The sequence below is a fragment of the Kogia breviceps genome, chromosome 14 (genome assembly GCF_026419965.1).
Source record: "Kogia breviceps isolate mKogBre1 chromosome 14, mKogBre1 haplotype 1, whole genome shotgun sequence".
Taxonomy (NCBI): domain Eukaryota; kingdom Metazoa; phylum Chordata; class Mammalia; order Artiodactyla; family Physeteridae; genus Kogia; species Kogia breviceps.
Window position 1 is genome coordinate 84,565,604 of NC_081323.1, and position 27,014 is coordinate 84,592,617.

The 27,014-nt window shown below is 56.5% G+C and overlaps 5 protein-coding genes across 9 annotated transcripts; 2 read left to right on the forward strand and 3 right to left on the reverse strand.

Annotated features, from left to right (window-relative positions):
- MBLAC1 (metallo-beta-lactamase domain containing 1) lies at window positions 1-1,115 on the reverse strand. Its single transcript, XM_059037204.2, has one exon. The coding sequence runs from the start codon at window positions 1,113-1,115 to the stop codon at window positions 297-299; it is 819 nt and encodes a 272-aa protein (XP_058893187.1). The 3' UTR covers window positions 1-296.
- A 639-nt stretch (window positions 1,116-1,754) lies between these two features.
- On the reverse strand, window positions 1,755-6,226 carry CNPY4 (canopy FGF signaling regulator 4). Its single transcript, XM_059037207.2, has 6 exons — window positions 5,979-6,226; window positions 3,806-3,932; window positions 3,612-3,708; window positions 3,249-3,371; window positions 2,627-2,744; window positions 1,755-2,534 (listed from the first exon to the last, which is right to left on the reverse strand). Exons 1-6 carry the CDS (start codon window positions 6,079-6,081, stop codon window positions 2,392-2,394), a joined length of 711 nt encoding a protein of 236 aa, XP_058893190.1. The 5' UTR covers window positions 6,082-6,226; the 3' UTR covers window positions 1,755-2,391.
- Window positions 6,227-6,281: 55 nt separating this feature from the next.
- On the forward strand, window positions 6,282-15,277 carry TAF6 (TATA-box binding protein associated factor 6). Of its 3 annotated transcripts, none has more exons than XM_059037573.2 (15): window positions 6,282-6,517; window positions 10,355-10,570; window positions 10,663-10,749; window positions 10,876-11,029; window positions 11,240-11,296; window positions 11,377-11,496; window positions 11,724-11,869; window positions 11,947-12,024; window positions 12,136-12,237; window positions 12,344-12,526; window positions 12,912-12,986; window positions 13,128-13,253; window positions 13,846-14,019; window positions 14,300-14,497; window positions 14,643-15,277. In XM_059037573.2, exons 2-15 carry the CDS (start codon window positions 10,415-10,417, stop codon window positions 15,021-15,023), a joined length of 2,037 nt encoding a protein of 678 aa, XP_058893556.1. In that variant the 5' UTR covers window positions 6,282-6,517; window positions 10,355-10,414; the 3' UTR covers window positions 15,024-15,277. The 3 variants fall into 3 exon arrangements, with proteins under 3 accessions (XP_058893556.1, XP_066868202.1, XP_058893555.1); XM_067012101.1 differs by having other exon boundaries at window positions 6,441-6,496; XM_059037572.2 differs by having other exon boundaries at window positions 6,466-6,623.
- On the reverse strand, window positions 15,217-19,332 carry AP4M1 (adaptor related protein complex 4 subunit mu 1). The gene is made up of 15 exons (XM_059037480.2): window positions 19,091-19,332; window positions 18,901-18,989; window positions 18,420-18,526; window positions 18,245-18,341; window positions 18,002-18,112; window positions 17,833-17,913; window positions 17,556-17,618; window positions 17,391-17,457; window positions 17,237-17,290; window positions 16,998-17,104; window positions 16,802-16,896; window positions 16,412-16,456; window positions 16,129-16,179; window positions 15,883-15,994; window positions 15,217-15,710 (listed from the first exon to the last, which is right to left on the reverse strand). Exons 1-15 carry the CDS (start codon window positions 19,146-19,148, stop codon window positions 15,486-15,488), a joined length of 1,362 nt encoding a protein of 453 aa, XP_058893463.1. The 5' UTR covers window positions 19,149-19,332; the 3' UTR covers window positions 15,217-15,485.
- MCM7 (minichromosome maintenance complex component 7) lies at window positions 18,950-26,872 on the forward strand. 3 transcript variants are annotated; one of them, XM_067012100.1, is made up of 16 exons: window positions 20,105-20,492; window positions 20,591-20,640; window positions 20,784-20,863; window positions 21,169-21,333; window positions 21,507-21,631; window positions 21,705-21,885; window positions 22,195-22,332; window positions 22,622-22,771; window positions 22,976-23,090; window positions 23,181-23,312; window positions 23,528-23,611; window positions 23,896-24,289; window positions 24,584-24,667; window positions 25,275-25,443; window positions 26,229-26,338; window positions 26,509-26,872. In XM_067012100.1, exons 5-16 carry the CDS (start codon window positions 21,552-21,554, stop codon window positions 26,708-26,710), a joined length of 1,839 nt encoding a protein of 612 aa, XP_066868201.1. In that variant the 5' UTR covers window positions 20,105-20,492; window positions 20,591-20,640; window positions 20,784-20,863; window positions 21,169-21,333; window positions 21,507-21,551; the 3' UTR covers window positions 26,711-26,872. The 3 variants fall into 3 exon arrangements, with proteins under 3 accessions (XP_058893460.1, XP_066868200.1, XP_066868201.1); XM_059037477.2 differs by lacking the exons at window positions 20,105-20,492; window positions 20,591-20,640 and adding an exon at window positions 18,950-19,595; XM_067012099.1 differs by lacking the exon at window positions 20,591-20,640 and having other exon boundaries at window positions 20,062-20,492.
- Window positions 26,873-27,014: the final 142 nt, after the last annotated feature.

The window sequence follows — 27,014 nt, forward strand, 5'->3', positions numbered from 1 at the left end:
GATTTTCAATGCAGTTTCTACTTTTATTTTGGAAGACTCTCCCAAGAACATTCTCCCATTTTACTAATGAAGCCCGAGAGGTGGCACACAGCTGAGCCAGTCCTTGGTCCTAGTGATACTGGTGACAACTGTGGCAAAAGTACTCTGTCCTCGCTGGAAAACTGGCCTCCTGGAAGGGCTGGAAGTGACAACCCATGACTCCTCTCTGACACATCCTCTCGTGTCCTGGACGTCAGTTCCTTGTCTGGTGGGTGGGGGGCTGGGGTCCTTGAAAGGAATCCAGTCAAGACTGGGGTTTATCGGTGCACCGTGGGCTCCTTGTCTCCGATCACGAGATCTGGCCGGCTGTTCCCCAGACCCTCTGTTTCTGGCGCCGAGGCTTCCCTGATCACCCTAAAGGGGGCTCCGTGACCAGGCACGACCACGTCGGCAGTGCCTAGGACCCTCTTCCGGCTGTGCTCCTGGGACACCGGGTCTTCGCTCAGCGCCTGCCACGAGTCCTCGTCCCCATCACGTTCAAACACATCGCCCACTATCATGACGGTACCCAGGGCCGTGCCAGCCACCAACACGCTCACGTCCCGCCGGCCACCATGGCCGGGCGTGGCCCACACCTCGAGTCCCGGCCCCAACCGCAGAGGCTGCTCCTCAGCCAGCCCGTGGGGGAGGTAGCGGCCCCCGGGGAGGCAAAAGTCGTGCGAGACCAGCAGGGCCGCCGCGGGAAACAGCCCCAGGTTCCCGATGTGGTCCGAGTGTCCGTGGGTCCCCACCACCAGAGTCACATCTCCCGGGGCCACGCCCTGCCCCGCCAGGGCCCCCAGGAGCGCCTCTCGAGCCCAGGGCCCCGCGGTGTCCACGAGGATGGGGCCACGGGCCGCCTCCTCCAGGGCGGTCTTCGCCTCGTAGCCCTCGGGCGGGGGCTCTCGGTGGCCGGAGGCCGGGCCCCAGGCCTGGGGCAGAACAAGGGTCACGGAGCCGTCGGCGCGCACAGCGTCGCCGACCCCCTCTGGCTCCGCGTAGCCCTGCAGCAGAACCACCACAGAAAAGGCGTCGCCGGGCACCCGCAGAGGAGGCTCCCCGCGCAGCGGCTCGGTGCGCACCGGCTCGGTGCTCATGGCCGGAGAGGGACTGGCTGGGGAAAGGAAATGGGGCTTCGGCGACTGTCCGCTCCCTTCGGGTTTCCACACTCGCCCAGCCTCCGCGGAGTGAATCTCAGTTCCTTGCCACCCCTCTTACACTCTTAAGTTGGCATCGCCCAACTGAACTTCGGCGAGAAGGCACCCGTCCCTCAGCGTCTTCGGCCACCACCCCGCTCGCGTGTGAGGTCCTCAACCGCCACCCTCCGGAGATAACCTTGTTATTTTCTTCATTCTAACCGGAGCTGCTCTCTACCTTGGACCTAGCTTTAGCGCCTCTTAGATCTTGCCTCACTCTGAGGAAAGAAGACACACCGGAAAAGAGCGTGGGAGTTTGTCCTCTGCGAGCTCCCGTAACCCAAGTATGGCGACCCAGGCGTCGCGCACGTAACTCAATTCCGGCGCGTTTTCAGGCATGCGCGGACCGCGGCTGCGCAGTCCGAAGCCTGAAACCCGTCTCAGCGCGCTGATCCGTGCCACCCTCCTTGGGCTGCAAAACTACAAAGCACCGTTAGCTTTTAACAGGACAGCGACCAACGGCCCTATTCACTGGGCGCTGCCGTACCGGCCAGCTAAGATGTGTGCACGGCACTTGTTTGAAATTTGGGGCCCAGCTGATATTTTTTAAAAAGTTTACTAGCGTTATAGAAAATTTGGCACCTTTGATATTACGTGGTGGCCCCGCAGTGAAATTAATATGAAGTACACCAAGTGTCTACCCCACCTAACTTATCAATACTACCCCTTCCCCATCCAGTGTCCCCTTCCCGTTCACAGACTGTTGGCATGTAGCCTCCTAGACTCCGGCAGCGGCAGCGTGTATAGGTCGTAGAGAATGTCCATTCTGCTTCTTTGTTATAAGAGTCTAAAAACAGACCCTCGAGGGGCAAAGTGACTGCCAAGGTCCACTGCTGCTAAGCCATGTTGACCTCTGGGTCCGGTGGGGAGTAGCGGACATATTTAAATATCTCAATACTGTCACCACACACACCTGACAAGGGGATAAATGGCAGGTAGAGGACTCATCTGTCGGCGCCGGGCTTCCGCCTACTGCTCCCACCTTTCTCCCCATAGCCATGCCATGCTGCACCACCAGGATCCTGCCTGAGACTACAAGGGAGAGAAGAGCTACAAGCTCTAGGGTGGGGTCACTCACACATACACACACTATGAAAGCTGTGGGGCAGGGAGCGCTCAGACTTCAGAGGGTTCTTCTCCAAGACCCCTGTCCCTCCTGGAGGCTCAAAGGCAAAGGTCAGAGTTCCTCTGGGTCATGCTTGGGGTGGCCTGGTGTGTTCGTCACCTCCTCCTCCTCCTGATCTTGCCCCTCCTCCTCTTCTGTCTTCTCTTGCCCTTCTGTGATCGTCTCCTTTCCAGTCCAAGTTTCCTGTAGACATGCTAGGTTGGGTGATAGAAAACAATTTAGATGTTGGTTCTCGGGAGAGGGAAGGTTGCGGCCTGGCAAGAAAGGGGCCAGCCCCCAGGCTTACCCCTTTCAGTAGATCGGAGCACGTGACCTGCACAGAGAAAATGCTGTAGGGGCTGCTCCTGATGGTGGAAATACCAGTCTCCCACGACGTCTTCAAACTCCTCCAGCATCGTCTCACACTGGTCAGGTGGAAAGGTCAGAAGGGTATCTGCTCTGCTGGCCTCTGCAGACCCTCCTCTCTGCTCTTCACTCCCTGTCTCCCCACCCCACTTCGGAAAGGCAGGGAACCAGGAGGTTAAACTTGGCTTATTAGATGTGTGATCCTCATTCATTCAACAGACATTTACCAGCACCTACTCTGCCAAGTAAGTTATTATACTCCGAGTCTCAGTTCCTTGCCTGTAAAATGGGAAGTGGTAATAGTACCTACCACATCAGGTTGTTGTGAGGGTAAAATGAGGCAGCAGCTGGAAAGTATGTGGCCCCAAATCTGGCACACAGTAGGTGCTCAGTAAGTGGCAGTATATATCATTAGCCTCCATTATGACTTCTTGATATGCTCCTGGGCCCACTTCAGTCAATGGCAGAGTCCCTGCTCTGCTCAAAGATGGACCTCCTTGGGATCTAGCTCCCCTCTCAAGTTCCCTTCTCACCTTCCTGGGCAGTGCAGTATCCTATCCTACCTGCTTCTTGAGGAACGTGACCTCCACGCTGGGCTCATCCCACAGCTCCAAAGGGATCCCCAGATCCACCTTCACCCCCTTCTGCACCAGGCCTTTCAGCGTTGCCATGGTCTGACTCTGCCCCTGAGAGATGGGAATTTGAGATCAGCCCAGGCCACTGCCCTGCCTCCTCCCCTTTTTGCCATATCAGCTTTGTCAACTACTGGAGACCCCGGTGAGTTCCATAGAGATGAGATGAGGGAGTCTACGATGGGGAGGGGACTCTCCAGAGCTGGGGGGAGCTGGGCAGACATCGTGAGGACCTCAGGGGGTACAGGCTGTAGTTTCTGAGAGGTGGGACCCTGCCCTGGAGAAGAGTCTGACCTTGGCATATCTCAGTGAGCCCTTGCGCTCGGCATGAACACTGTAGTCCAGGATCCGCTCACATAAATTCTCCAAGGCCTCTTCCAGCCTTGTCTCTCTGTGGGAAGAGGGGAAACAAAGGCTCCCTGGATGCTGTGGGCGCTCCAGGGCTCCATCGGGGATTGGAAGGTGGAAGAACACCAAGAAGAACTCACGAAACACTGTAAGGGATGTGTCTCTTCCTCTTGCCTGTGTCCAGCACCTGCCCCAGCTCCAGCACCTCTCGAGATCGGCCAGTGCGACTCAGCTCTTCCTGTAGCTCCAGGCTCAGCAGTTTACATACTAGATGTCCAAGGGGACGTGAAAGACAAACATACCAGCAACTCATTCGGCAGATAAGCAAGGCAGCAGAGCCCAATGGTTATGGGTGCAGGCTCTGGAGCCAGCCTGGCAAGGCTGGAATCCTGACTCAGCCACTTAGTAGCTGGGTGACAATCCTGCTGTGCCTTGGTTTCTTCACCTCTAAAATGAAGATAATAATAGTACGTCTCTCACAGGGGTGTGGTGAGGATTCAATCAATCAATCTATGTAAAGCCCCAAGAATAGTGCCTAGCACGTGGTGAGCACTGCCCAAGTGTTTGCTGTTTTCTGCAGTTATTTATTGAGCCCCTTCTGGATGCACAATAGCAATACAGAGAGCAATAAGACCCGTGATCTATCCACAGGACATTTCCAATGTATCTGGGGATAGATAAAAAGATGATGACAATATCGTGTAATGGACTCTACCAAGAGACTTAATCTCACTAGGAAATGCAAAATTCACTCAATGGTCATTCATGGACTTCCTACTAGCCTACGATTTCCTCAAGGATGAGCATTGTGTCTCTTCCACCACTGTCTTCCCAGCACCAGTGGGTCCCAAGAAAAGGACAGGCCTATACAGAAGTGCCAAGCCAACTAAACACAGGGGCAAGGAGCAAAAGTGTCCCAAATGTGCCTATGGCACTATGCTAAGGATACACAGGGAGACACAGGTACTCTCCTTCCCTCCAATGCAGTGGGAGGTGACAGATAAGGAAGGAGGCTTCCAAAGGAGGTGACATTTAAACTGGGTCTTGAAGAACCAAATACAGAAGGGCAAGGATCATTCCAGGCAAAGGAAAAAAACAATGTGCAAAGGCAGAGAGGTGTGAGAGGATGAGGCAGGCTCAGTGACTGCTGAGAGGTTCAATATGGCTGAAGCATGGGCACTTTGGGGATGGGAGGTGGGGTATGGAAATGTAAGAAAGATGGAGGCCAGACCACAAACACTTGGATGCTATGCCAAAAACATTGGCTGTAGTCTAATCACAGCAGGAGGCCTGAAGAGGCATTAAAGCAAGGACATACACAACAGAGTCTGTGTTTAAAAAAACTGACAGGTGTAGGGGGTTAAGAGTAGGGACACAAATGAAAGGAGAGGAGCGATGAGGACCAAGTCAGGAGGAACATTGCTACTGAAATGCCGCGTGGAGTGAGGCGAAGGGGAAAAGAATCCAGGAAGAAATTAAAGCCAGGGAGGCAACAAACCAGGGGACCAGGGCACTCTGAAGTGCCCCCTCCCAGCTGGGCCCCATAGGTGATACAGCCACAGAAGATGCTGTTCACTGTAAAATCCATACGGTGCACACCCTCTGCAAGACCTCACCATTATGGGGAACCTCTCCCAGCTGTATGGCCTCCTCTTTCTTTTATGAGCTTCAAAGGCTGACTTACTCACTCCCAAACCCCTCAGGAGGGCGTGGGGCCTATAATTTGGGAGCATCTCCGCCGGGGTGGAGCAGAGGATGTCCACAGGTAATGAGACACACACACACACACACACACCCCTCAGTAAAGTGGCCGGGCAGACACACACACACACACACACACACCCACACACCAGTAAAGTGGCCGGGCAGACACACACACACACACACACACACACACACACACACACACACACACACACCAGTAAAGTGGCCGGGCAGACACACACACACACACACACACACACACACACACACACACACACACACACACACACACACACACACACACACACACACACACACACACACACACACACACACCAGTAAAGTGGCCGGGTAGTCTCTGCACTACAATTCCCACAAACCATTGGGGGGCCCAAACCAGCAAGAAAAAGCGGGCTCCCTCTGGATGTCTCATGGGAATTGTGGTGCCATAGTCTTGGGGTAGCGCTATGCGTTCCCTCCGTTGACCCCATTCGAATTCCACCGGGCTCCATCAGGAGGTCAGGTGACCCACCCATCACGGTCCATTTGGTCTGGCCCAGACGGAGGTGGGGCCGAGAGATGCGAATAGGGGCTACTCCCTTTAGATACCTTCGCATTTGCTGGGCAAGCGTTCTGTGTCATCGTCCTCCTCCTTCGGCGTCCCAGACACAGTCAAAATGAAAAGCAACGTTCCCAACCGCACAGGTCCCATGACCAAGTGCCGTCCACAGCCAACCACCTTCTGCCTTCAAACCAACTTCGGGCAGGCAGCGGGCCCTTTAAATCCCGAGGCGGTCGGCTGCAACTCAGCCTGGCATGGGAAGCGCAAGCGCAGTGCCGGTTCGAAGAGGGCGGGGCTTCGCGGCGCGGCACTGCGGGCTTCCCCGCCTGGTTTTGTGGCGCCTCCCAAAGGTCCTGGCTGCCGGATAGTGAAGGAATAAACTGAAGTAATTACAGCAAGAGGGTGTGCTCCTTACACGTAGGCACAGAGACAGCATTTTTATATAATTTCAGGCCGTGAGCCTAGGGGGCTTATTCCGGCTTGTGGAAGGGGCAGTGACCTGCTCCCAGTCTCTGCCAGGACCTGCTCCTGGAGGGGGCGGGGCCAACATGGAGCCGAGCGCCGGGTGAGAGGCGCTTTGGCTGTGGTGAGAGGCTCTTCCTGCGCTGGGCGCTCGACTGGCGGGGGCGGGTCTGAGTGGTACCCGGGACTAGACCCTTTGAAGGGCCCGTGTGGGGACCCGGAGGAGGACGGTTGGTTGTGTGTCCGTGCGCGTGGGGACTCTGTGTTTGCATTGGAGGGTGCTGGGGGGATGAGGTGGGCTCTCTACGCCTTCTTTCTCGCTGTACCCATTGCCTGGGGACCTTAGACCTGCTTCCCTGCTGGGGAAACTGCTACACGGATCTAGGTCAAGTTAATCTTCTGGGAAGCCTTCCTGCCGACTCCACTGACCTGAGGTTTCCTGAGGCCGTGGCGTGTTATTTGAGCCTTTACTGGCAGAGGGTACCGCGGGGTATTGAAGGATTAGTAGGAGTTCGCTAGGGAACTGGGACATGACCGCCTCCTGCATACCCAGCTCCAGGCACATAGTATGTTGAATAAATGTGTTCCCTGCAGATAAGACTTACAAAAGCGGGGGAGGAGACCTGGGATGGTTTGAGAAGAACTAACTTGTATTTGGCCCCCATCTTCCCCCCCACTCCATCAGGCCCACACCCGCCCTCCACGTACACCTCGCAGTCAGTCCAAAACACTTTTGACATTAGTCTTCCTAATGCCAGATTGAAGCGAGCCACTTTCCTTTTGGACACAAAGTAGATTCCAAGCTTGGGCTTATATCTTGTTCATTTGATAACAGTGGTACTTGAGGGTTTAGTGAGCACCTAATTCCTAAGCCTTACAGTTCATTCAGTTATTCAACAGATATTTATTGAGTATCTAGTGTGTCTCAGGCACCAGTCCGGGGTCTCAGAATACATCAGTGAACGTAACAAAGATCCCTGTGCCACACAGTGCAGTAAGGGGAGATGTGGTGGTGATAAACAATAAGAAATAATACAATATGTATCAGCAGATGTTAAATTCCCTGGGAATTTTTTTTTAAAAAAAGCAGAGCGGGGGTGGGGTGCGGTATTAAACAGGGTGATGGGAATAGGCAGCCAGGGAACATCTGGGGAAGAGCATTCCAGGCAGAGGGACTAGAGCGAAGGTTTGAACAGCCAGGAGGACAGTGGGGCTGGATCAACGTGGAAGAAGGAAGGAAAGGAGGTCAGAGATGTGATGGGGAGAGAGTAAATCACGGAGGAGCTTGTAGACCATAATAAGGATTTCGAATTTACTCTGGGGCACATTGGGAGCCAGTACAGGGTTTTGAGTAGAGACATGACCCAATGTGGTTTATTTTTTGACAGAATCACTCTGGTTGCTATGTTGGGAATAGATGTAGGGAGCAAGGATGGAAGCAGGAAGACCTTATCAGGAGGCTGTTGAAGTTCCCCAGGGGATAGATGCTGGGGAGCTGGTCACACAGTGGGAGCAGAGGATCAGGTTGGGTCACCTGGTGGATTTGCTGTGAGGGCTCACCTGGATGAATGGCGTTGCTCTGAAGGTGAGAAAAGCCGAGGCTGGAGCTGGTGGGGTGGGGGGCATCAGGAGTTCACTTTAGAAGGGATTCTAAGAAGCCAGTTTGATATACAGTTCTGGAGTTAGGAAGAAGGCTCTGGGCTGGGGATATAAATTTGCCATCATCAGCCTATAAGCGATACTGAAAGCTGTGAGAATGGTTGAGGTCACCAAGGGAATAAGTATAGCTCATAGTTGTACAAGGACCAAGCCCAGGGCACTGCAACGTCAAGCAGACAAGGAGAAGAGGAAGAACCAGCAGAGAAAACGTAGACAAAGTGGCCAGTGAAGGAGGAGGAAAACCAAGAGAAGGTGGGGTAGCAGTGGTGTCAAGACAGTGTCTCCAGAAGGTAGTAGGCAGCTATGCCCTGTGCTGCTGAGAGGTCGAGGAAGATGGAGAAGGAGATGGGACTTTGGATTTGACAATGTAGAGTCACAATGACCTTGATAAGTGGTTTCAGGTACCTAATGGAGTCAAAAGCCTGAGTAGATAGGTTCAAGAGGAATCAGAGATAAGACAGCTCTTTCAGGGAGTTTTGTTGCAAAGAGGAGCCCCAAAAATCCCAGAGTATCGCTAGTAGAGAAAGTGGGATAAAGAAAATATTTTTTTCCTTTATAAAATTATGTATTTATTTATTTTTACCTGCGTTGGGTCTCCATTGCGGTGCGTGGGCTTCTCATTGCGGTGGCTTCTCTTGTTGTGGAGCACTGGCTCTACACGCGGCCTTCAGTAGTTGTGGCACGCGCGCTCAGTTGTCGTGGCTTGCGGGCCCTAGAGCGCAGGCTCAGTAGTTGTGGCGCACGGGCTTAGTTGCTTTGCGGCCTGTGGGATCTTCCCAGACCAGGGCTCGAACCCGTGTCCCCTGCATTGGCAGGTGGATCCTTAACCCCTGTGCCACCAGGGAAGTCCAAGTTTTGTTCGTTTTTTTCGGTACGCGGGCCTCTCACTGTTGTGGCCTCTCCCGTTGCAGAGCACAGGCTCTTGGCGCGCAGGCTGAGCGGCCACGGCTCACGGGCCCCGCCGCTCCGCGGCACGTGGGATCTTCCCGGACCGGGGCACGAACCCACGTCCCCTGCATCGGCAGGCGGACTCTCAACCACTGCGCCACCAGGGAGGCCCTTAACCATTTTTAAGTGTACACGTTAGGGGCATTAAGTACACTCACACCCATCACCACCATCTATCTCCAGAATGCTTTTCATGTTGTAAAACAGAAACTGTACCTATTAAACAATAACTCGCCCTTCTCCCCTTCCCAGCTTCTGGCACCCACCACCACTCTGCTTTCTGTCTCTATGAATTTGACTACTCGAAGAACCTCATATAATTGGAACCATCCATTATTTATCCTTTTGTGACTGGCTTATTTCACTTAGCACAATGTTCTCAAGGTTTATTTGTGTTGTGGCGTGTGTCAGAATCTCCTTCCTTTTTAAAGGCTGAAAAATAGTCCATAGTATGGGTGGACCACTGTTTTGTTGTTTGAAGATGGGAGAAATAACTGCATTTTGTAGGGCTAATGGGAGTGATCTGGTAGGTCGAGGAATTGATGATGATACAGGGAGAGGGGGGAATGCTGGCGGGATGCTTGAGTTGGGGAGGGGCAGGACCAGAATCTCTACAGTGAAAGGGAAGGCAGAGCATGTGGGCGCCGGTGCTGCTCCGTGGGTGGGTGTGGTGCTGGGAGCCTCGGGAGGTCTCTTCTGATGGCCAGAAATCAGGGAGGAGAAGAGGTGTCAGATGAGACAGAAGGAGCCTGGGTGCACTGAAATGTAGGACCATCAGGCAGCGTTAAGGGCCCGTTTGAAGTTCGTGGCCATGAAAAAAGTGCACATTGGTCAGGATGGTTGTGCGTTTTCTCATCACGTTCAATCGTAAGGGCACATCGGCTCAGACAGAGTTTTTAACCAATGTTGTAGTTTTGTCAAGTGTGAATAATGATGCATGATGGAGCAAGAGACAGGAAAGCAGGCACGTTAACAACCTAAGGGGAAAAAGATGCTTTCCACGTTTTACAGAGAAGAAACCCAAAGCTGGGAGAATTTAAGTAGCTTGCCCAGATAGCATAGCTCGGTAGTGCTGGGGCCGGGATTTAAACCGAGAGCTGAGATCATTCCACTATACCTCGCTTGTACTGTGCCTGGCATAGAATCAGCTCGATAAATTGTGTTGAATTGGGTCCAAGTGCTACCTCCTCCTGTTCAGCCGGTGCTGCTCACGTGGGGAGGGACAAAGGGCACCCCCCGAGCCCCTTCCCCCCTCACATCTCCACCGTCCTCCCTTTGTTGCGGCCCCTCCTGAACGGACAGCCCCTCTTCTTGGGATGTCACTCTCAGGTGTCCTCTCACCCCCCCCTGCCAGGGTCTCCATCTCTCCGCCCTGGGGCATCTTCCTTCAGGGGAGGGGAGGAGGGGCTCCAGCATGGCCGAGGAGAAGAAGCTGAAACTGAGCAACACCGTGCTGCCCTCGGAGTCCATGAAGGTGGTGGCCGAGTCCATGGGCATCGCTCAGATTCAGGAGGAGACCTGCCAGCTGCTGACAGATGAGGTCAGCTACCGCATCAAGGAGATTGCACAGGTACCCTGGCCTCACTGCGCTGTATGGAGGATGCTGCCCAGGCCGCCTTCTTCCCCAGGGTCTCGGGCTGACGTCTGTCCTCCCGTCCCTAGGATGCCTTGAAGTTCATGCACATGGGGAAGCGGCAGAAGCTCACCACCAGTGACATTGACTACGCACTGAAGCTAAAGAACGTCGAGGTGATGGGGACGCACAGGACTGAGGGGGCAGGGTACTGAGACCTCCCATGCGGCACATTTGCCTCAGCCAGACCTGCCTGCTCGGGCTCCCTTCTCATCCCAGTGCCTCTCTCTGTCCTGTTGTAGCCACTGTATGGCTTCCACGCTCAGGAGTTCATTCCTTTCCGTTTCGCCTCTGGTGGCGGCCGGGAGCTTTACTTCTACGAGGAGAAAGAGGTTGATCTGAGCGACATCATCAATACCCCTCTGCCCCGAGTGCCCCTGGATGTCTGCCTCAAAGGTCGGGGAAGGGGGCGAGGGGGCGGGAGAGCAGGGGATGGGGAGGAGGGGAAGGAGCAATGCGTACGGGTGTGAGGAAGCACACGGTGAAGGAGCCCTCAGTGTGAGATCCCCGGTGAGCAACAGGAAGGAAAGCACGCATCCCTGAGTGTGGTGTGACTTCCTGATGTCTGCGCTCAGCAGTTCACCTTGACACCTTCCTTCCTTGCAGCTCACTGGCTGAGCATTGAAGGCTGCCAGCCAGCTATTCCAGAGAACCCACCCCCAGGTAACCTCCGTGCCCAGCGTCCAGCAGCCACCCCTCTCCCTCCTCGTCCCTTTACAGCTCCCGCCCTGCTTTCCCACCAGCTCCCAAAGAGCAGCAGAAGGCTGAGGCCACAGAGCCCCTGAAGTCAGCCAAGCCCGGCCAGGAGGAGGACGGCCCCTTGAAAGGCAAAGGCCAGGGGGCCGCTGCCGCTGACGGCAAAGGTCAGTACTGCTGGGCCAGGCCTCCTGCCCCAAAGCCACGTGGTCACTTGGGAAGTGGGTGAGGTCAGGGCAGAGGGGGAGACCTCAGGCCAGGAGCCCCAGAGAGGATCAAGAAGCCCGAGGGAAGCCGGGTCCAGGGGGGGCGGGAGGGGAGGGTTGCGGTTTGTCTGGTGCCGAGGCCTCCTCTGGAGCTTTCTTGTCTAAACCTGTCTTCCCCCTTCACACAGGGAAAGAGAAGAAGGCGCCACCGCTGCTGGAGGGGGCCCCTCTGCGACTGAAGCCCCGAAGCCTCCACGAGTTGTCTGTGGAGCAGCAGCTGTACTACAAGGAGATCACAGAAGCCTGTGTGGGCTCGTGTGAGGCCAAGAGAGCGGTGAGGCCCTGCCACCCCGTCCTGGCCTCCCCCCCTGCAGTGTCGGCCCCTCTTCACTCGCTCCCTCCCCCCCGCAGGAGGCCCTGCAGAGCATCGCCACGGATCCGGGGCTCTACCAGATGCTGCCGCGTTTCAGCACCTTCATCTCAGAGGGGGTGAGAGGACGCGGGAGGGGGCACCTAGGACGAGCTTCCGGGGTGAGGAGGAGGGAGAGGAAGCTCACCGGAAGGGTCCCGCTGCCCCATCCCTTCTCTCCCCCCAACCAGGTGCGCGTGAACGTGGTGCAGAACAACCTGGCCCTGCTCATCTACCTGATGCGCATGGTGAAGGCGCTGATGGACAACCCTACTCTGTATCTAGAGAAATACGTGAGTGGACCTGCCCGGCCGCCTCTCGTCGCGGGCTCTGGGGACCCTGCCGCCACCCCCAGGAGACCATCTGTCAGAACCCGCTGACTCGAGGCTTCTCCCTCAGGTGCACGAGCTGATCCCGGCGGTGATGACGTGCATCGTGAGCAGGCAGCTGTGCCTGCGGCCAGATGTGGACAATCACTGGGCGCTCCGGGACTTCGCCGCCCGCCTGGTGGCCCAGATCTGCAAGCATTTCAGCACAACCACTAACAACATCCAGTCCCGAATCACCAAGACCTTCACCAAGGTGAGCCGTTCCCCATCACGGCCCGGGCTTGTCACCAGAACGACGAGAGCTTCACTCACACCAGTGTGGCTGCGGGAAATGATGCTGAAAACCACGGGCCAGAGGGCAGCGGGGTGGCGACTGGGACCTGAGCTGCATCTGTAGTGTCTTTTTTTTTTTTTCTTCCTGATTGTGTGATCCCATTTACTTAAAGTTCAAAACCAGGAAAACTAATCTCTGGTGGTAGAGGTCAGAATAGCGGCTACTTTGGGGAGGAGAGGGTGGCTGGGAAGGAGCTGGCATGTCTTAATGGTTTACAAGGAAAATGTGTGTATGAGAGACCTTGGTCCTTCGTACTTAGCTTTTCACACCCCTTTACTTGGGTTTATCTTCCATCCCCTTACAGAGCTGGGTGGACGAGAAGACCCCGTGGACAACGCGCTACGGCTCCATCGCAGGCCTGGCAGAGCTGGGACATGATGTTAGGCCCCAGCGGGGGAGGGGGCGGGGGGAGCCCTGGGGGAGGGGAGGGATCGTGAGGTCAGAGTGGGCAACAGCCCCCTGACCCGGGAGACCCTGTGGTGACCCCAGGGCCCCGGCTTCTCCCCTTCGCTTCCAACAGGTGATTAAGACTCTGATTCTGCCACGGCTACAGCAGGAGGGGGAGCGGATCCGCGGGGTCCTGGATGGCCCGGTGCTGAGCAACATCGACCGCATAGGGGCTGACCACGTGCAGAGCCTCCTTCTGGTGACAGAGCCCCACCCCCGCCCTCCCCCACTTCTTCCCGCTGATCCCCCTCTCCACCCCCCACCACACACACACACACACACAGACACACACACACACGCGCGCGAGAGGACAATGTTTAGCAAACATACAGCATCTTCCATTTCATCTACCCCATCTTTGCCTCTTACGTTCAGGGCGCACCTCCGAGTCCCATATTGTTTCGCAGCTGGAAAAACGGAGGCACTAAGGGGTTAAGTGAGAAATAAGAGTCTTAACTCTCAGCCTGTGACTTCAAGCCTGCACTGGCCCTGATGCTTCTGCATCACTCTGGCCCATTCTGTGCAAGGCACTTGCCCTGTGGACCGGCTGGCCCTTAGATAGCACGAGCGTAATTACTCAGCAAGTTCTCCACTCCCACCAGCTGGTGCCCAAGTTCTCTATGAAGCAAAACCACAGCATTCCTTACACACTGATAACCCAGCACAGCCTGGCTTCTAGCAGGAACAACACTGAAATAGCGGGTGACCTCCTTTCTCACCCCGTCCCCCGTCGTGATTCTCAGAGTCACCGCCCTCCCTCCACCCGGCTGCCTTTTGCTTTCTCTCTGCAGAAACACTGCGCCCCTGTTCTGGCAAAGCTGCGCCCACCGCCTGACAATCAGGATGCCTATCGGGCAGAACTTGGCTCCCTCGGGCCCCTCCTCTGCTCCCACGTTGTCAAGGCCCGGGCCCAGGCTGCTCTGCAGGCCCAGCAGGTCAACAGGACCACTCTGACCATCACTCAGGTGAGCACAGGGTCCGGGAGGACGGGGGAGCAAGCGGTAGGGTGAAACGAAGAAAAACACGGCGCTGGTTCCCATCCAGGCGGGACTCAGACAGACACCACGTACTCGGGCACACACACTGACTTTTGTAAGACACAGGGCCCCCTGAGTCAGCCGTCTGGGGGGGCGTCTAGGCCCCCTCTGTGATGATGTCCCAAACCCAGTGAGACCCACTGAGGAGCAAGAGGAGCCCTTCTTTTCGTAGATGGTGACATTTTCTTCCTGCTGCTGCTTCCTACAGCCCCGGCCCACGCTGACCCTCTCACAGGCCCCCCAGCCTGGCCCGCGGACCCCTGGCTTGCTGAAGGTCCCGGGCTCCATTGCGCTGCCCGTCCAGACACTGGTGTCTGCTCGAGCTGCTGCCCCGCCTCAGCCCTCCCCTCCCCCAACCAAGTTCATCGTCATGTCGTCATCCTCCAGCGCCTCCTCCACCCAACAGGTATGTGGAGCCATGTGGGACCAGGGATGGTGGGGGCTGTGTCACCACGTCGCTGATTATTTGGTTGGAGCGAGGAAAGAAGTATCCCCCGGCCTCGGTGTGGGAAGAGTGCGAGGCAAGCGGCACTGCCTTTCTTCCCGCCCAGGTCCTGTCCCTCAGCACCTCGGCCCCCGGCTCAGGCTCCACCACTACCTCTCCCGTCACCACCACCGTCCCCAGCGTGCAGCCCATCGTCAAGCTGGTCTCCACCGCCACCAGCGCGCCCCCCAGCACTGCCCCCTCTGGCCCCGGCAGTGTCCAGAAGTACATCGTGGTCTCTCTGCCCCCCACAGGGGAGGGCAAAGGAGGCCCCACCTCCCATCCTTCTCCAGCCCCTCCCCCGACCTCAGCCCCCTCCCCGCTTGGGGTCAGCGCCCTATGTGGGGGGAAACCGGAAGCTGGGGAGAGCCCCCCTCCCGCTCCAGGGACTCCGAAGGCTAATGGCTCACAGCCCCCCGGACCTGGCTCCCCTCCGCCTGCGCCTTGATGCTGTCACACGTCGGCTGACCTTCTTCTCTCCCGTGTATTCTCTCTCTCTCTCTCTCTCTCTCTCTCTCTCTCTCACACACACATACACACACACACACACACACACACACACACACACTCTCTGTCTCTCTCACACACACATACACACACACACTCTGGGTGGAAGGAAATAGCAGTCAGCTTCCGCCACGTGACTTTCTCTTTCGGTCTATTGTATAGTCAGTTCCTCAGAATAAAAGTTTGGTTTTTAAATTGTGATCCACCTCAGTCCTTCCTGGGTCAGATCCCACGGGACGGGCGGTCGAACCTGTAGAGCCCCGCTGCTCTCTAGGACTCAGGACTCTTCCAGCCAGAGCCACAGCCAGAGCCACAGCCACAGGCCAGGCCGCTGGGAGAGGAAACATCGTCCTTCTGATGCACAGACCTCCTCCTCTGCCACCCGTGTCCTCGTTTGGGAGCCTCAGATCCGAATGACGTAGGCGTCGCTGTGGCTTAGGTGTCGCACCCACTTGTGGGGGTTGGCGACGCCGCATGGTCTGAATGCCAGCCTGAGGAAGCGAACCTGGAGGCCAGAGCACGTATGCCGGGGAAGTTCAAACGAGAGGCTGGCGGGGCCCAGCCCCAGAGGAGGAGCCGCGGTGGAGGGCCCTTGGCCGGGAGGCCCGTGGAGGACCGGGACGTCCATCTGTGAGGGGCAGAGGCAGGAAGGAGGGTGCTGAAGGCCTCAGCAGGAAGGAGGGCAGGGGAGCCAAGGGGCCAGGAGGCTGACCACGCGGGCCGACCGCATTAGGAGGCTACGGGTCAGGGCTGAAGGTGGAGGTGGGGGGAGAGGGCCTTCGAGACTCAGCGGCTGATACCTGGAAAAGGCCTGAGAGCTGAGAACCTCCCTGCACTCGAGGCAGGTCCCAGCGAAGGGCTCCCTCCCCCAGCTCTGCCGTCTGCTCTGGGCTGCTCAGCTCCTGAGACAGGCTGGAGTCGGGAGAGGACAGGTGCTGGGTTACCCCCTGCCATCCCACAGCTCCCACTCTCCTCCCCCAGTGCCGTCCTGTTGTCCGGAGAAGCTGGTAAACCCACCCGCGGGCCCACGGTGCACACACGCTCACCTGACCACCCCCCGTGGCAGGGGAAGGTGCAGCCTGACATTGAGAGCCTGGCTGCAGGGATAAAAGGAACAGAGTCAGCCCCAGGAAGGTCGTGACGTGTCCCATCTTCATTGCTGTCACGACTGGAGTTCTGCACAAGTGCCACCCCACCCCCTTCCCAAACTCTAGAGCCTCTAAGCTGGATTCTGAGGCTGGTGGCTGCACCTGAAGGAGGAAACAGCAGGTATCTTGGCCTTGTCTCCTACCCTACGTAGCCGGACTAGGCTTGGCTACCCCCGCTTACCTCTTTGGGGGCAGGTCACATCGTAACTTCAGATAAACCTGGAGCCTGGGTGGGAGGGCACAACGCCATTACTCAGGCCCTGTCCTCCCGGCATCTCACCGTCCCTCACACAGGGCCCCCGCGTGTGGCTGTGTGGATTTGGCCCCAAGACGGAGAGAGAAGGGCTGAAATCCACCCAACTCCACGGGCCATTACATTTACGGAGCTGGGTCCACTTGTGGGGGAGGGTGCCTTTACTAACTCGGAGCCAATATCACCACCGCCACCGCTCCTTCACAGCCAGTCCGAGGGGTAAACAGATACGTGTATATACGTGCACACACACACGTACGTGCGTACACACGTTGTCTTGGGCTCCAGAGAAGTTCTAGAACAGGGCAACGGTCTCACCTGCCTGAGCCTCGGTCCCAGTGCACGGAGGGAAAGAGCCGGAAGGGGAGCGGGGAGGGGAGGTCATCTGAGAGTTGATACCTCATCACCGTCAGCTGAGACCAGAGAGGAACGGAGGTGAGTTTGGTCTCCTCACACCTGAACCGCCTCCCTTCCCCTGGGTAGGTGGAATATGCTAGGCCAGCCCGATCCTGACCTCACCCTGAGGTGGCTGCAGGCGGAGGATTCGATGAGATTCAAACTCATCCAGATGCACCGAGCTGTGAAACGAGACCTCATCCACCCGAATTCCTGGCCCATAACCTAGAGAGAGAGAGAAAGATCCCTCTCCTAACCCGTATTTTGGGAAGGGGTGGGGATCTGTTCCTAACTTCCCTCCATGAAACCTTTGACAGTGACCTCGACTTACGAGAGAAAGACCCACTTTCTCCTCACCTCTCAGTTCTGACTTCCCCACACAAAACTCTTCCGTCAAGCCAATGCGCATCTCTGTCAGAGGAAAGAACAGGGGAAGCTGCCAAATACCCCATACACGCCACCAAGGAGCCTGTCCCAAACCCCACCCTGGTCCAGCCTGCAGGCTGCTCACCAGAGCCGCTGGGCAGAAAGCTCTTGAGTCGTATCTCTCCCTGCACGTCCACCTTCAGCAGCGAGCCCTGAGAGTGACAGGAGGTCAGTGCCCAGACGTGACCTCCCCAACACACTTCCCAAAGGCCGCCTGTCCTCAGCTGCAGGGCTGGGGGCCCAAACTTACGTTAGAGGATATCAGGACGGACAATCTCTCGACCACATCCAGAAACACTTCATTCTTTTGGCTCTAAGGAAAGAGGGATTTGGGGGCTGATCGGCCTGTGTTCTAATGTGGACAGGCAGAAAGGACAGGACAGGGGAGGCTGCAGCCCTGGGGTGGGGACACGGGTAAGGAAAGGGATCATCCACGTCTAGGGGAGGTGGAAAGGTATGCTGGGATCTTGGACTCTGGGGGCTGCAAGAAAAATCAGAGGATCTGAACCCATCAATCCCTCCCTCACCTGGTCAGAGCGGCTGGACAGCACCGGGCGGCCGGCTGCACTGCTGGGGGCCACTTTGCTCTGTTGAGTCTCAGCCCCAAACTGGAAATCATCCAAAGCAATCAATCCTCACGCATGGCACTTCCCACTAACCCTCCTCAATCCTGGCCTCATCTGTCCCTGGACTGACCAAGCCAACGCTGCTGAGGTCAAAGAGGCTGAAGGGTTTGCTGACCACGGCCTCCGTCTGGATGAAGTTCCTCAGCATCTCCGTGGATGTGGTCTGTACATAGCCATAGTCCTACGGGCAAAGGAAGGGCAGTCTTTGGGTGGTCAGGGGGGGGAAGGGGTGAAAATGAATGGACTCAGCCTCCCAACCATGGGAAGCATCTTCAGGGAATGGGGGACACGGAGGGACATCCTTGGACCTCACCAGCACTTCATCCAGAAGTTCGTAGACCAGAGCCACGTTGCGGGAGATGGTCCCCTCACCCAGGGAGCCACAGTAATCACCCAGGAGCGTGGCTAGCCTGCAGAACAGGACAGAGTGTGCGTACCCCCCTCCTCTCTGACCCCCACGCCCGGGTGCCCAGCCCCGCCCTCCTCACCGGGAGAGCAGCTCTAGGAGGCTGAAGGGAGAAATGTTTTCTGAAGTCGTGGCCACCAAATAGAGGCCGCTGTGTCTGATGTGAATAAAATGACGGTCATCGTGGTGCTGAGGCAGAGGCAGGGGAAAAAAGCATTAGCAAGAAAGAGTTGTGGTGATTCCTGGCCCATGAGACCTGAGCTGGTATCCTGATTCCCCTACTTACTAGCAGCGTGACTTGTGCACATACGAAACCTCCCCAGGGCCCAGCTTCCTAATGTGTAAATGGAGTTAATAGTAGCTACTCCAGAGTGGCTGAGGATTGAGACGTGCGGGGAGCTGTGCCTGGTGCATTGTGAGCGCTCAATACACTTCCATTAATGTTATTTAAAGGAATGTACCCCCCAACTGGAAGCTCTCAAGGAAACAGCCCTGGGAGGAGGCGCCCCCCACCCAGACCCACCAAGCGCATCCCCTCCACCCCACCCCCCGCCAGTGGTTACCATGACAACTGGAGACTCGTCTCCAGGCAGTCCCGTCAGCTTCCGGTAGAAGAGCTCGGCCACATCCCGGCCGCCGCTGTCTCCGCGGACTGACCGGGTGGAAGGTCAGCTAAGGAGCTGGCGACACTGGCTGGCTCGGGGGCACTAGTCCCACCCAGCCCCTCCCCGCGGCCCCGCTGGCTAAGGATACAGTCCTTGTAGATGAGCGGGTCCCCCTTGGAGGACAGAATGAAGAACTGGGAAATCATGGCCGTTCTGGAGAGTAGACCAGGAGACAGCTAAGGTTGGGCCTGCCCCGCCGTGCGGCCCCGGAACAAAAGGACGGCAGTGGGCTGGCCCTTTAAGAGCGATTCTCCTTCGACCGCGGGAAACCCGGCGCCCGCCCAAGCCTCGCCCAGCCTTTCCCTCCTGACACCCGCGCCGCTCCCCCGTCACTCAGCCCAGGTTCGCCCGCTGATTGGTCGTGGCAGGGGCCCGTGGCGAGTGGGAGGGACGGAGAGCATCTTCTCCGATTGGCCTGCACTCAGCGGCGCTGATCACGTGGGGAGCGACGTTTCGCGCCAATTTCGGTTGGTCGGCCGCAGTCCGCCGCGCGGACGTTTTTAGCTGTCCCGGGGTGAGGGCTCGGAGCCCGCCAATTGCTGCCGCACAGCCCTCGGCAGCAATGGCACTTAAGGACTACGCGCTCGAGAAAGGTGAGGGTCTGCAAGTGTGGGAGGGGCGTCCTGCGCGGGAAGTTTCCTGGTCAACACCTGTTTGGGTGAGCTGGGGTTCTGGGGGGCCGGGTTCGGCGCGCGAGGCCCGAAGCTGGGTCGGGAGGTGGCGGGTTGGAGGCACACGGTGCCTGGGATGCGCACGGGGCGCCGAGGTCGGGCGAAAGCTGGTAGTCGCGTACGGGAAAGTAGGGGTCGTGGTGGATGGGCGGACACCCCGGCTGTAAGTTCCAGAAGGAAGGGTCGCGCCAAGGCGTGACCAGGACCTCAGGGGACCCTGTCAAACGTTCAGGGTCGGCCACCCCCAGTCCCACTTCCCTCCACGCTCTTAGGCGCTCCGAGCGCCCGAGACGCGCCGAAGCCCGGGGGGCGGGCAGGCCGGCCGGCCGCTGCGCTCGGGGATTGGCCGCGTTAGGCCCACCTCCAAGCGGAAGTGAAGGCGGGCGGAAGTTGCGCGACGCTGCTGGAAGGAGTGTCGTGTGTAAACAAGTGTCCTTCCGCGCGGTGGCCTCGGAGAGAGCCGCTGAGGGTGGGAGCCTGCCTGGAATAGGGGTGCTTATCAGAGGCAGAGGGAGGAAGTGGTGGGGTGGGACGGTGTGGCCCTTGACGAGCCGGCCAATCGCCGGACGGGCTCCCGCCCTGGGCGGAGGAATCCCGGGTTGTGAGGCGGCGGCATCTGGGCCCATGTGCTTCTTTGTTTACTAAGAGCGGAAGCCGTGGCGGGAGAGGGGGTGGGGCGGAGGACGGGCCTGGTGGCGGAGATCCTAGTGCGAGCAGCGGTTTAGGGACCGAAAGAAAAGGAGAATAAAACGCGTAGAAGAAACGCTGAGAACCTTGAGACCTGAGTGTGTTCCGGCTCTGGGAGGCCCTTAGGAAACGGTACTGAGATTTCTAACTAAGGCAGAGAGTGGAATTCCCCTGCGGGGAGGGTATCGGTTAATACTCTAAACTGCCCGGGGCCACTTTTTCTTCCCTAGGCCGAAACAGGCTTGTGAAAAAGAGTTCTCCCCTGTTTGGGGAGAATTAGGTAAGCTTATTTGAATGTTGTTTCGATTGGTGAGTTATTCGATCTCATTTTAAATGGAGGTTTCTTAGATATCTCTCAGACGGGTTTTGCAGTAAGGTATCTAAAGAAAGGTTGATTCTTATGGTTTTACGTTTTCTTTGTAGAAAAGGTGAAGAAGTTCCTACAAGAGTTTTACCAGGATGATGAATTTGGCAAGAAGCAGTTCAAGTATGGGAACCAGTTGGTAAGTTTAAGGTTGGGTAGAGGGAATGGGGCGGTGACTTGAGCTATAAGAGCTATTAGCAAGTGCATTTTTGTGTAAGTGACCGGCTTAGCTCCATACCTGATAACTGTGTATCACTAGATTCACAATAATTACGGTATTTTCAGGGGTTAGCGGGGCTGAGAAGTGAGTCTTGGTCTGTCTCACACTGCTGTTTCTCCCATGTGGGGCCTGGGACCTGTGTGCTGAGCTTGTGGTGACAGATTTTTGCTTGTCGACACTGGTAAGGTAAGTTTGGCCCCGTGGGTCTCTCCTCCCCGCCCCAGGTTCGCTTGGCTCATCGGGAGCAAGTGGCAGTGTACGTAGACCTAGATGACGTAGCTGAGGATGACCCTGAGCTGGTGGATTCAATCTGTGAGAACACCAAGCGCTATGCCAGGCTCTTCGCTGATGCTGTACAAGAGCTGCTGCCTCAGTACAAGGAGAGGGAGGTGAGAAACATGCAGGGCATGGAACTTGGGGTTTTTTTCGAGAAGGTTCTTGGGGGCAGAAAGCTAGCTTTCCAAGCTGGCAGAAAGGGGGCGGTGATTTCTGCCTGGCCCCCTTTATGCGCTCTCCTTTCACCATCCTGATTTTTTTTCTATTTCCCTTTGTTTTCCCTTAGGTGGTGAATAAAGATGTTTTGGACGTTTACATTGAGCACCGGTTGATGATGGAGCAGCGGAGCCGGGACCCTGGGGCAGCCCGGAGCCCGCAGAACCAGTACCCTCCTGAACTCATGCGCAGATTGTGAGTAGTCTGGGTGGGGAGGGGGGTGGGGTTTGATCCCCAGAGCCTTGCTAACGACGATTTTTTCCCTTAGCGAGCTGTATTTTCAAGGCCCCAGTAGTAACAAGCCTCGCGTGATCCGGGAAGTACGGGCTGACTCTGTGGGGAAATTGGTAACGGTGCGTGGAATCGTCACTCGCGTCTCTGAAGTCAAACCCAGGATGGTGGTGGCCACTTACACTTGTGACCAGTGTGGGGCAGAGACCTATCAGCCGGTATGTATGAAGCAACGAACAGTGACTTTTGTAAGAATTAGTTTTGTTTCCTGATGTTGACTTGTTATTTTCTCTGATTATAGTAAAACATGCTGGCGTGTTCACTTTTTATCTCCTTTGCAGCGTGGAATGGTCTTGCTATACATTCTGTGTGTTTTGTGTCTGTTGATATCCACCAGGACTAACTTAAGACATTCTCGAAAGTTCCATGATTTTTTTTCCGACAAAGAGGAATGTGATTCAAGTAACTGACTCTAAGGGGCTCCTTTCCTTATGATTTCCTTTGATGCTTCCTTTTTTGCATTCTAGATCCAGTCTCCCACTTTCATGCCTCTGATCATGTGCCCGAGCCAGGAGTGCCAGACCAACCGCTCAGGAGGGCGGCTGTATCTACAGACACGTGGCTCCAAGTTCATCAAATTCCAGGAGATGAAGATGCAAGAACATGTGAGTTTGGGGTGTGTGTTCCAGGACCCAGGGAAGGCGGAGCTTGGGAGTCCACTGGAGTAGAAGGAAGAAAGTAGAACAAGAGAGAGAGGAACTGAGGCAGAGAAGCCATCGAGAGCAGCAGGGAGGTTTAACTGGAACTTTCTGATTGAGTTGGGAAGAGGTAAAGGAGGGCTCAGCTTCCCTCTTGTAGGCTTCCGTGAGGCTGAGCAGGCCTGGCAGCGGAAGGGCGGTGTGCCGGGGGCGGGGAGGTTCGTCCTTGGCGGCCTCACGTACCCTTCTCCCCCAGAGCGACCAAGTGCCCGTGGGGAACATCCCTCGCAGCATCACGGTGCTGGTGGAAGGAGAGAACACGAGGATTGCCCAGCCCGGGGACCATGTCAGCGTCACCGGTATCTTCTTGCCGGTCCTGCGCGCTGGGTTCCGACAGATGGTCCAGGTGAGAAAGGGAGTTTAAAATGAGGAGGTGGTTTTCCCTTTTTCTCCTCATCCCCTTATTCTTATCCAGCCCCACAGAGAAAAGTGTCAATAGCAGAACACCAAGCAAAGCAGAACGAAAGGTTTTGTCAGGAACTCCTGAGGGAGTCACGTGGATGGGCGAGTTAAAGCACTGCATACATACTCTGGCGTCTTCCTGCCCAAGGGTTTGCTCTCGGAAACGTACCTGGAAGCCCATCGGATTGTGAAGATGAGTAAGAGTGAGGATGATGAGGCTGAGGCAGGAGAACTGAGCCGGGAGGAGCTGAGGCAAATTGCAGGTGAGGGGCTGGGGAAGGACTGGGAACGTGAGTTTCATCCGAGCACTTTTGATCCCACAGAAAACACTCTGACTTTTCCCTTTGTCACAGAGGAGGATTTCTATGAAAAGCTGGCAGCCTCCATCGCCCCAGAGATCTATGGGCACGAAGACGTGAAGAAGGCGCTGCTGCTCCTGCTGGTGGGAGGGGTGGACCAGTCCCCTCGGGGCATGAAGATCAGGGGTGAGCGCGGCTCAGGAAGAAGGGTGGTGACCGGGGCCAGCGTCCCATAGGCCATAGAATAAAAGAGCAGGCGTCTTGGCTTCATGGGCACGGGGTGAGATTAAAAGAAATGGTGCTGGGCATGACGGGGGCAGATCTCGAAAGCACTTTGCTCTGTGTTCGGACAACTCGCGTCGAAGGAATAGTCATTCGGGGACTTCCTTCCCGTCCTCCAGGCAACATCAACATCTGCCTGATGGGGGATCCCGGCGTGGCCAAGTCTCAGCTCCTGTCTTACATTGACCGCCTGGCCCCCCGCAGTGAGTAGTCAGACCCTGGGAGAGGCAAACAGAGGACAGGAGTAGGACCACCACGCTTCCGTGCTGGTTCTCTTCTGGGAGCGTTGGGGGATGGAGATTGGGTCAGCGCCACCACCCACAGACCTGCAGCTGCCTCGGGAAGGCCTGGCCGGGTCAGAGCAGTTCAGTACAGGCCTTGCCTCAGTAACCCTGTTTCTTCTGTCCTTTGCCCCGTTGTTGCTCCCTTGTTCTCTTCGCTTTTCCTAAACGTGTCTATTTTCTTTCTCCCTGGCCCTTTTGTTCAGGCCAGTACACGACAGGCCGCGGCTCCTCTGGAGTGGGGCTCACAGCAGCTGTGCTGAGAGACTCCATGAGTGGAGAGCTGACCTTGGAGGGTGGCGCCCTCGTGCTGGCTGACCAGGGCGTGTGCTGCATTGATGAGTTTGACAAGATGGCGGAGGCTGACCGCACGGCCATCCACGAGGTCATGGAGCAGCAGACCATCTCCATTGCCAAGGCAGGCATTCTCACAACGCTCAATGCCCGCTGCTCCATCCTGGCTGCCGCCAACCCCGCCTATGGGCGCTACAACCCTCGCCGCAGCCTGGAGCAGAACATACAGCTTCCTGCTGCGCTGCTCTCCAGATTTGATCTCCTCTGGCTGATCCAGGACCGGCCCGACCGCGACAATGACCTGAGGTGAATGCAGCTCGGCACTCAAGGAGACACCCCTTAGTAACAATCTCTGGAGAGGGAGGAGAAATTGAAAAACTCGTTGTCTGCTCGTGGAAACTGCAGAACCTTTCCCTCATACAGCAGGGGCTGGTCGACAGTTTTTAGAGTGGGTCAGGGTTGAAATGTTGATGGACTTTAATGGGAAAGTTTGTCCCTGCCAGGCTGTGAGGTGGAGAGCTGAGGGGCCAAGATGTAGAGTTCGGGTGTGACGTGCAGCACCAAAGAGACGGGGTTCCTACTTGCCTCCCCTCTTCCCAGGTTGGCCCAGCACATCACCTATGTGCACCAGCACAGCCGGCAGCCCCCCGCCCAGTTTGAACCTTTGGACATGAAGCTTATGAGGTAGGAGAGCTGGGCGAGGACTGGTGTAACTTGCCCAGGTGCCATGGGGGGCAACGTCTTGACCTGGGTGTGCGTCTCTTGAAAAGCTTTCACTCCTCCTCCACCGTATGTCCTGGGTCTAAGAACAGTGAGTCTAGGTCCCCCCAGCCTGGCCATGGGAGACCCTGAGGCAGAAGCTGCCTTTCATGCTACTTCCACCACCCGTCCATCTCAGGGTTGAGTCAGGTTCAGATTTTTGGCAGCGCTGCATCCTGCTGCGTGGTACTTGATAGCACTATTCTCTCCGTGGAGTCTGTCCAGGGGCTCCCAGGGATTCCTCAAGTTTTTCTTCCTTTTACCTATTCTCTTGAAGTTAACAAAACCGTTTCTAAGACAGGTGGATTTATCATATTCACGCAAAGGCCATTTTCCTAAAAATTTGGGAATAACTTGAAATGCAGCATTTGGAGAAATCCATCAGTGGTACTTAAGCAAGCAAATACTCATCTGCTGATTTTGTTTTTCCTACTTACAAGCCTTTACTCCCCCCCCAAAGTTTTCTTAAATGGAAAAATCTTAATGCAGAGAAAACGTACTCTTTGCACCCCTCTCTCCTGCTTTCCCACAGACGTTACATAGCCATGTGCCGGGAGAAGCAGCCCACGGTGCCAGAGTCTCTGGCCGACTACATCACAGCAGCGTACGTGGAGATGAGGCGAGAGGCTTGGGCCAGTAAGGACGCCACCTATACTTCCGCCCGGACTCTGCTGGCTATTCTGCGACTGTCCACTGCTCTGGTGAGTGCCAGTCTGTCCTGCTGGAGGATGGTCCATTTGGGCTCTAGTGGGCAGCCTGCCTTAACGTGGCCCCTCTCGCTGCCTCCCCCCTCTGCTCAGGCCCTGCCGGGGCTAAAGTGCTGACAGTGCAGATAGTGGTCCTCTCCGTGCTACCGCACTGTGGGTACTTGCTGCTCCAGCAGGGCACGCCCAGCGCCCGTGGAGGGAAAGGCCTTCTCCCTGCTTCTCCGACCTCACCAAGGGGGTGGATGGGTTAACTTCACTCCCTGTGTCCTAGATCCTGTGCTAGGAACCTTCATTTCTGTCCTCACATCTTGGACCTTAGTCCTGGGGGCTCCAAAGTGCTGTTCGTGCAGGTAGTGTGATTACCTGACCTACTGCTGAGCTAGCACTTCCCGAGCCCCAGGGACACTACCTCTCTGCCAGTTGCTTTCTTGGCTGACCTCCCCAAGCTCCATCTGTCGTGGTGGGGAGCCCAGTGGAGTTCAGAAGGGTCTGGTCTCCCTCACAGGACAGCTGAACACCGGGACTGGCCAGTGTTGAGAGGCGGAGACTTGGGCAATTGCTGGACGCTGCCCTGGGCATTGCACTTGTCTCGGTCTGACAGTGCCGGCCCCACACTGCGGATGCTTGGCGGGAGGGGAGGGGCCTCTACTCCTTTGTGAGTAGGAACACATGGGTTACCCAACCTTAGAGCTGGAGCTGGGGGGGGGGGGGGGGTGGCGGTCCCTGACTTTGTTCCACCCCCCTCCTCCCGTTCCCATCTCTCCCTACCTTCCCCTTAGGCACGTCTGCGAATGGTGGACACTGTGGAGAAGGAGGATGTGAATGAAGCCATACGGCTAATGGAGATGTCCAAGGACTCACTTCTGGGTGACAAGGGGCAAGCAGCCAGGTGAGCGGCTTCGTGAAGGGTGTCAGGAGTTACCTTGACCTTCTTGTGGCCTCTGCATCCCTCCGTCTGTGATGTCGGCCTCAGAATTCTAACCCTGACCGTTGCTGTCTGTTGGTACTGGGTGTTCTTGTTGTACCCTGACCTTGCACACCCATGCTTGTTTCCTCCAGGACCCAGAGACCAGCGGACGTGATATTTGCCACTGTCCGTGAGTTGGTCTCCGAGGGCCGAAGCGTCCGGTTTTCCGAGGCGGAGCAGCGCTGCGTGTCTCGCGGCTTCACACCTGCTCAGTTCCAGGCGGCCCTGGATGAGTACGAGGAGCTGAACGTCTGGCAGGTCAACGCCGCCCGGACACGGGTCACTTTTGTGTGACACCGCTGTCTAGTCTGCACATCGCCCTAATTCCCCTTCCTCTAAAGATCTAGAGATGCCCTTGAGGGGAAAGGAGGATCCCCTCTTTTGCCCAAGCTGCACTGGTTTTACTCATTCTTTTTGCTAATAAAGCGTTTGTAGATTTGCTACCTTCTGTTAAAACAGGGTATTTTGAGTTTTCTAGATTCCTATCTTTTCCCCTTACGCTCGCCTTACTCCGGCCACTCACAGGTCTCCTCGGGAGGTCCTGCTCGGCCTGCCCGGCACCGGTACAGAGACTGCACTGCGTCTTCACTCCCAGCCC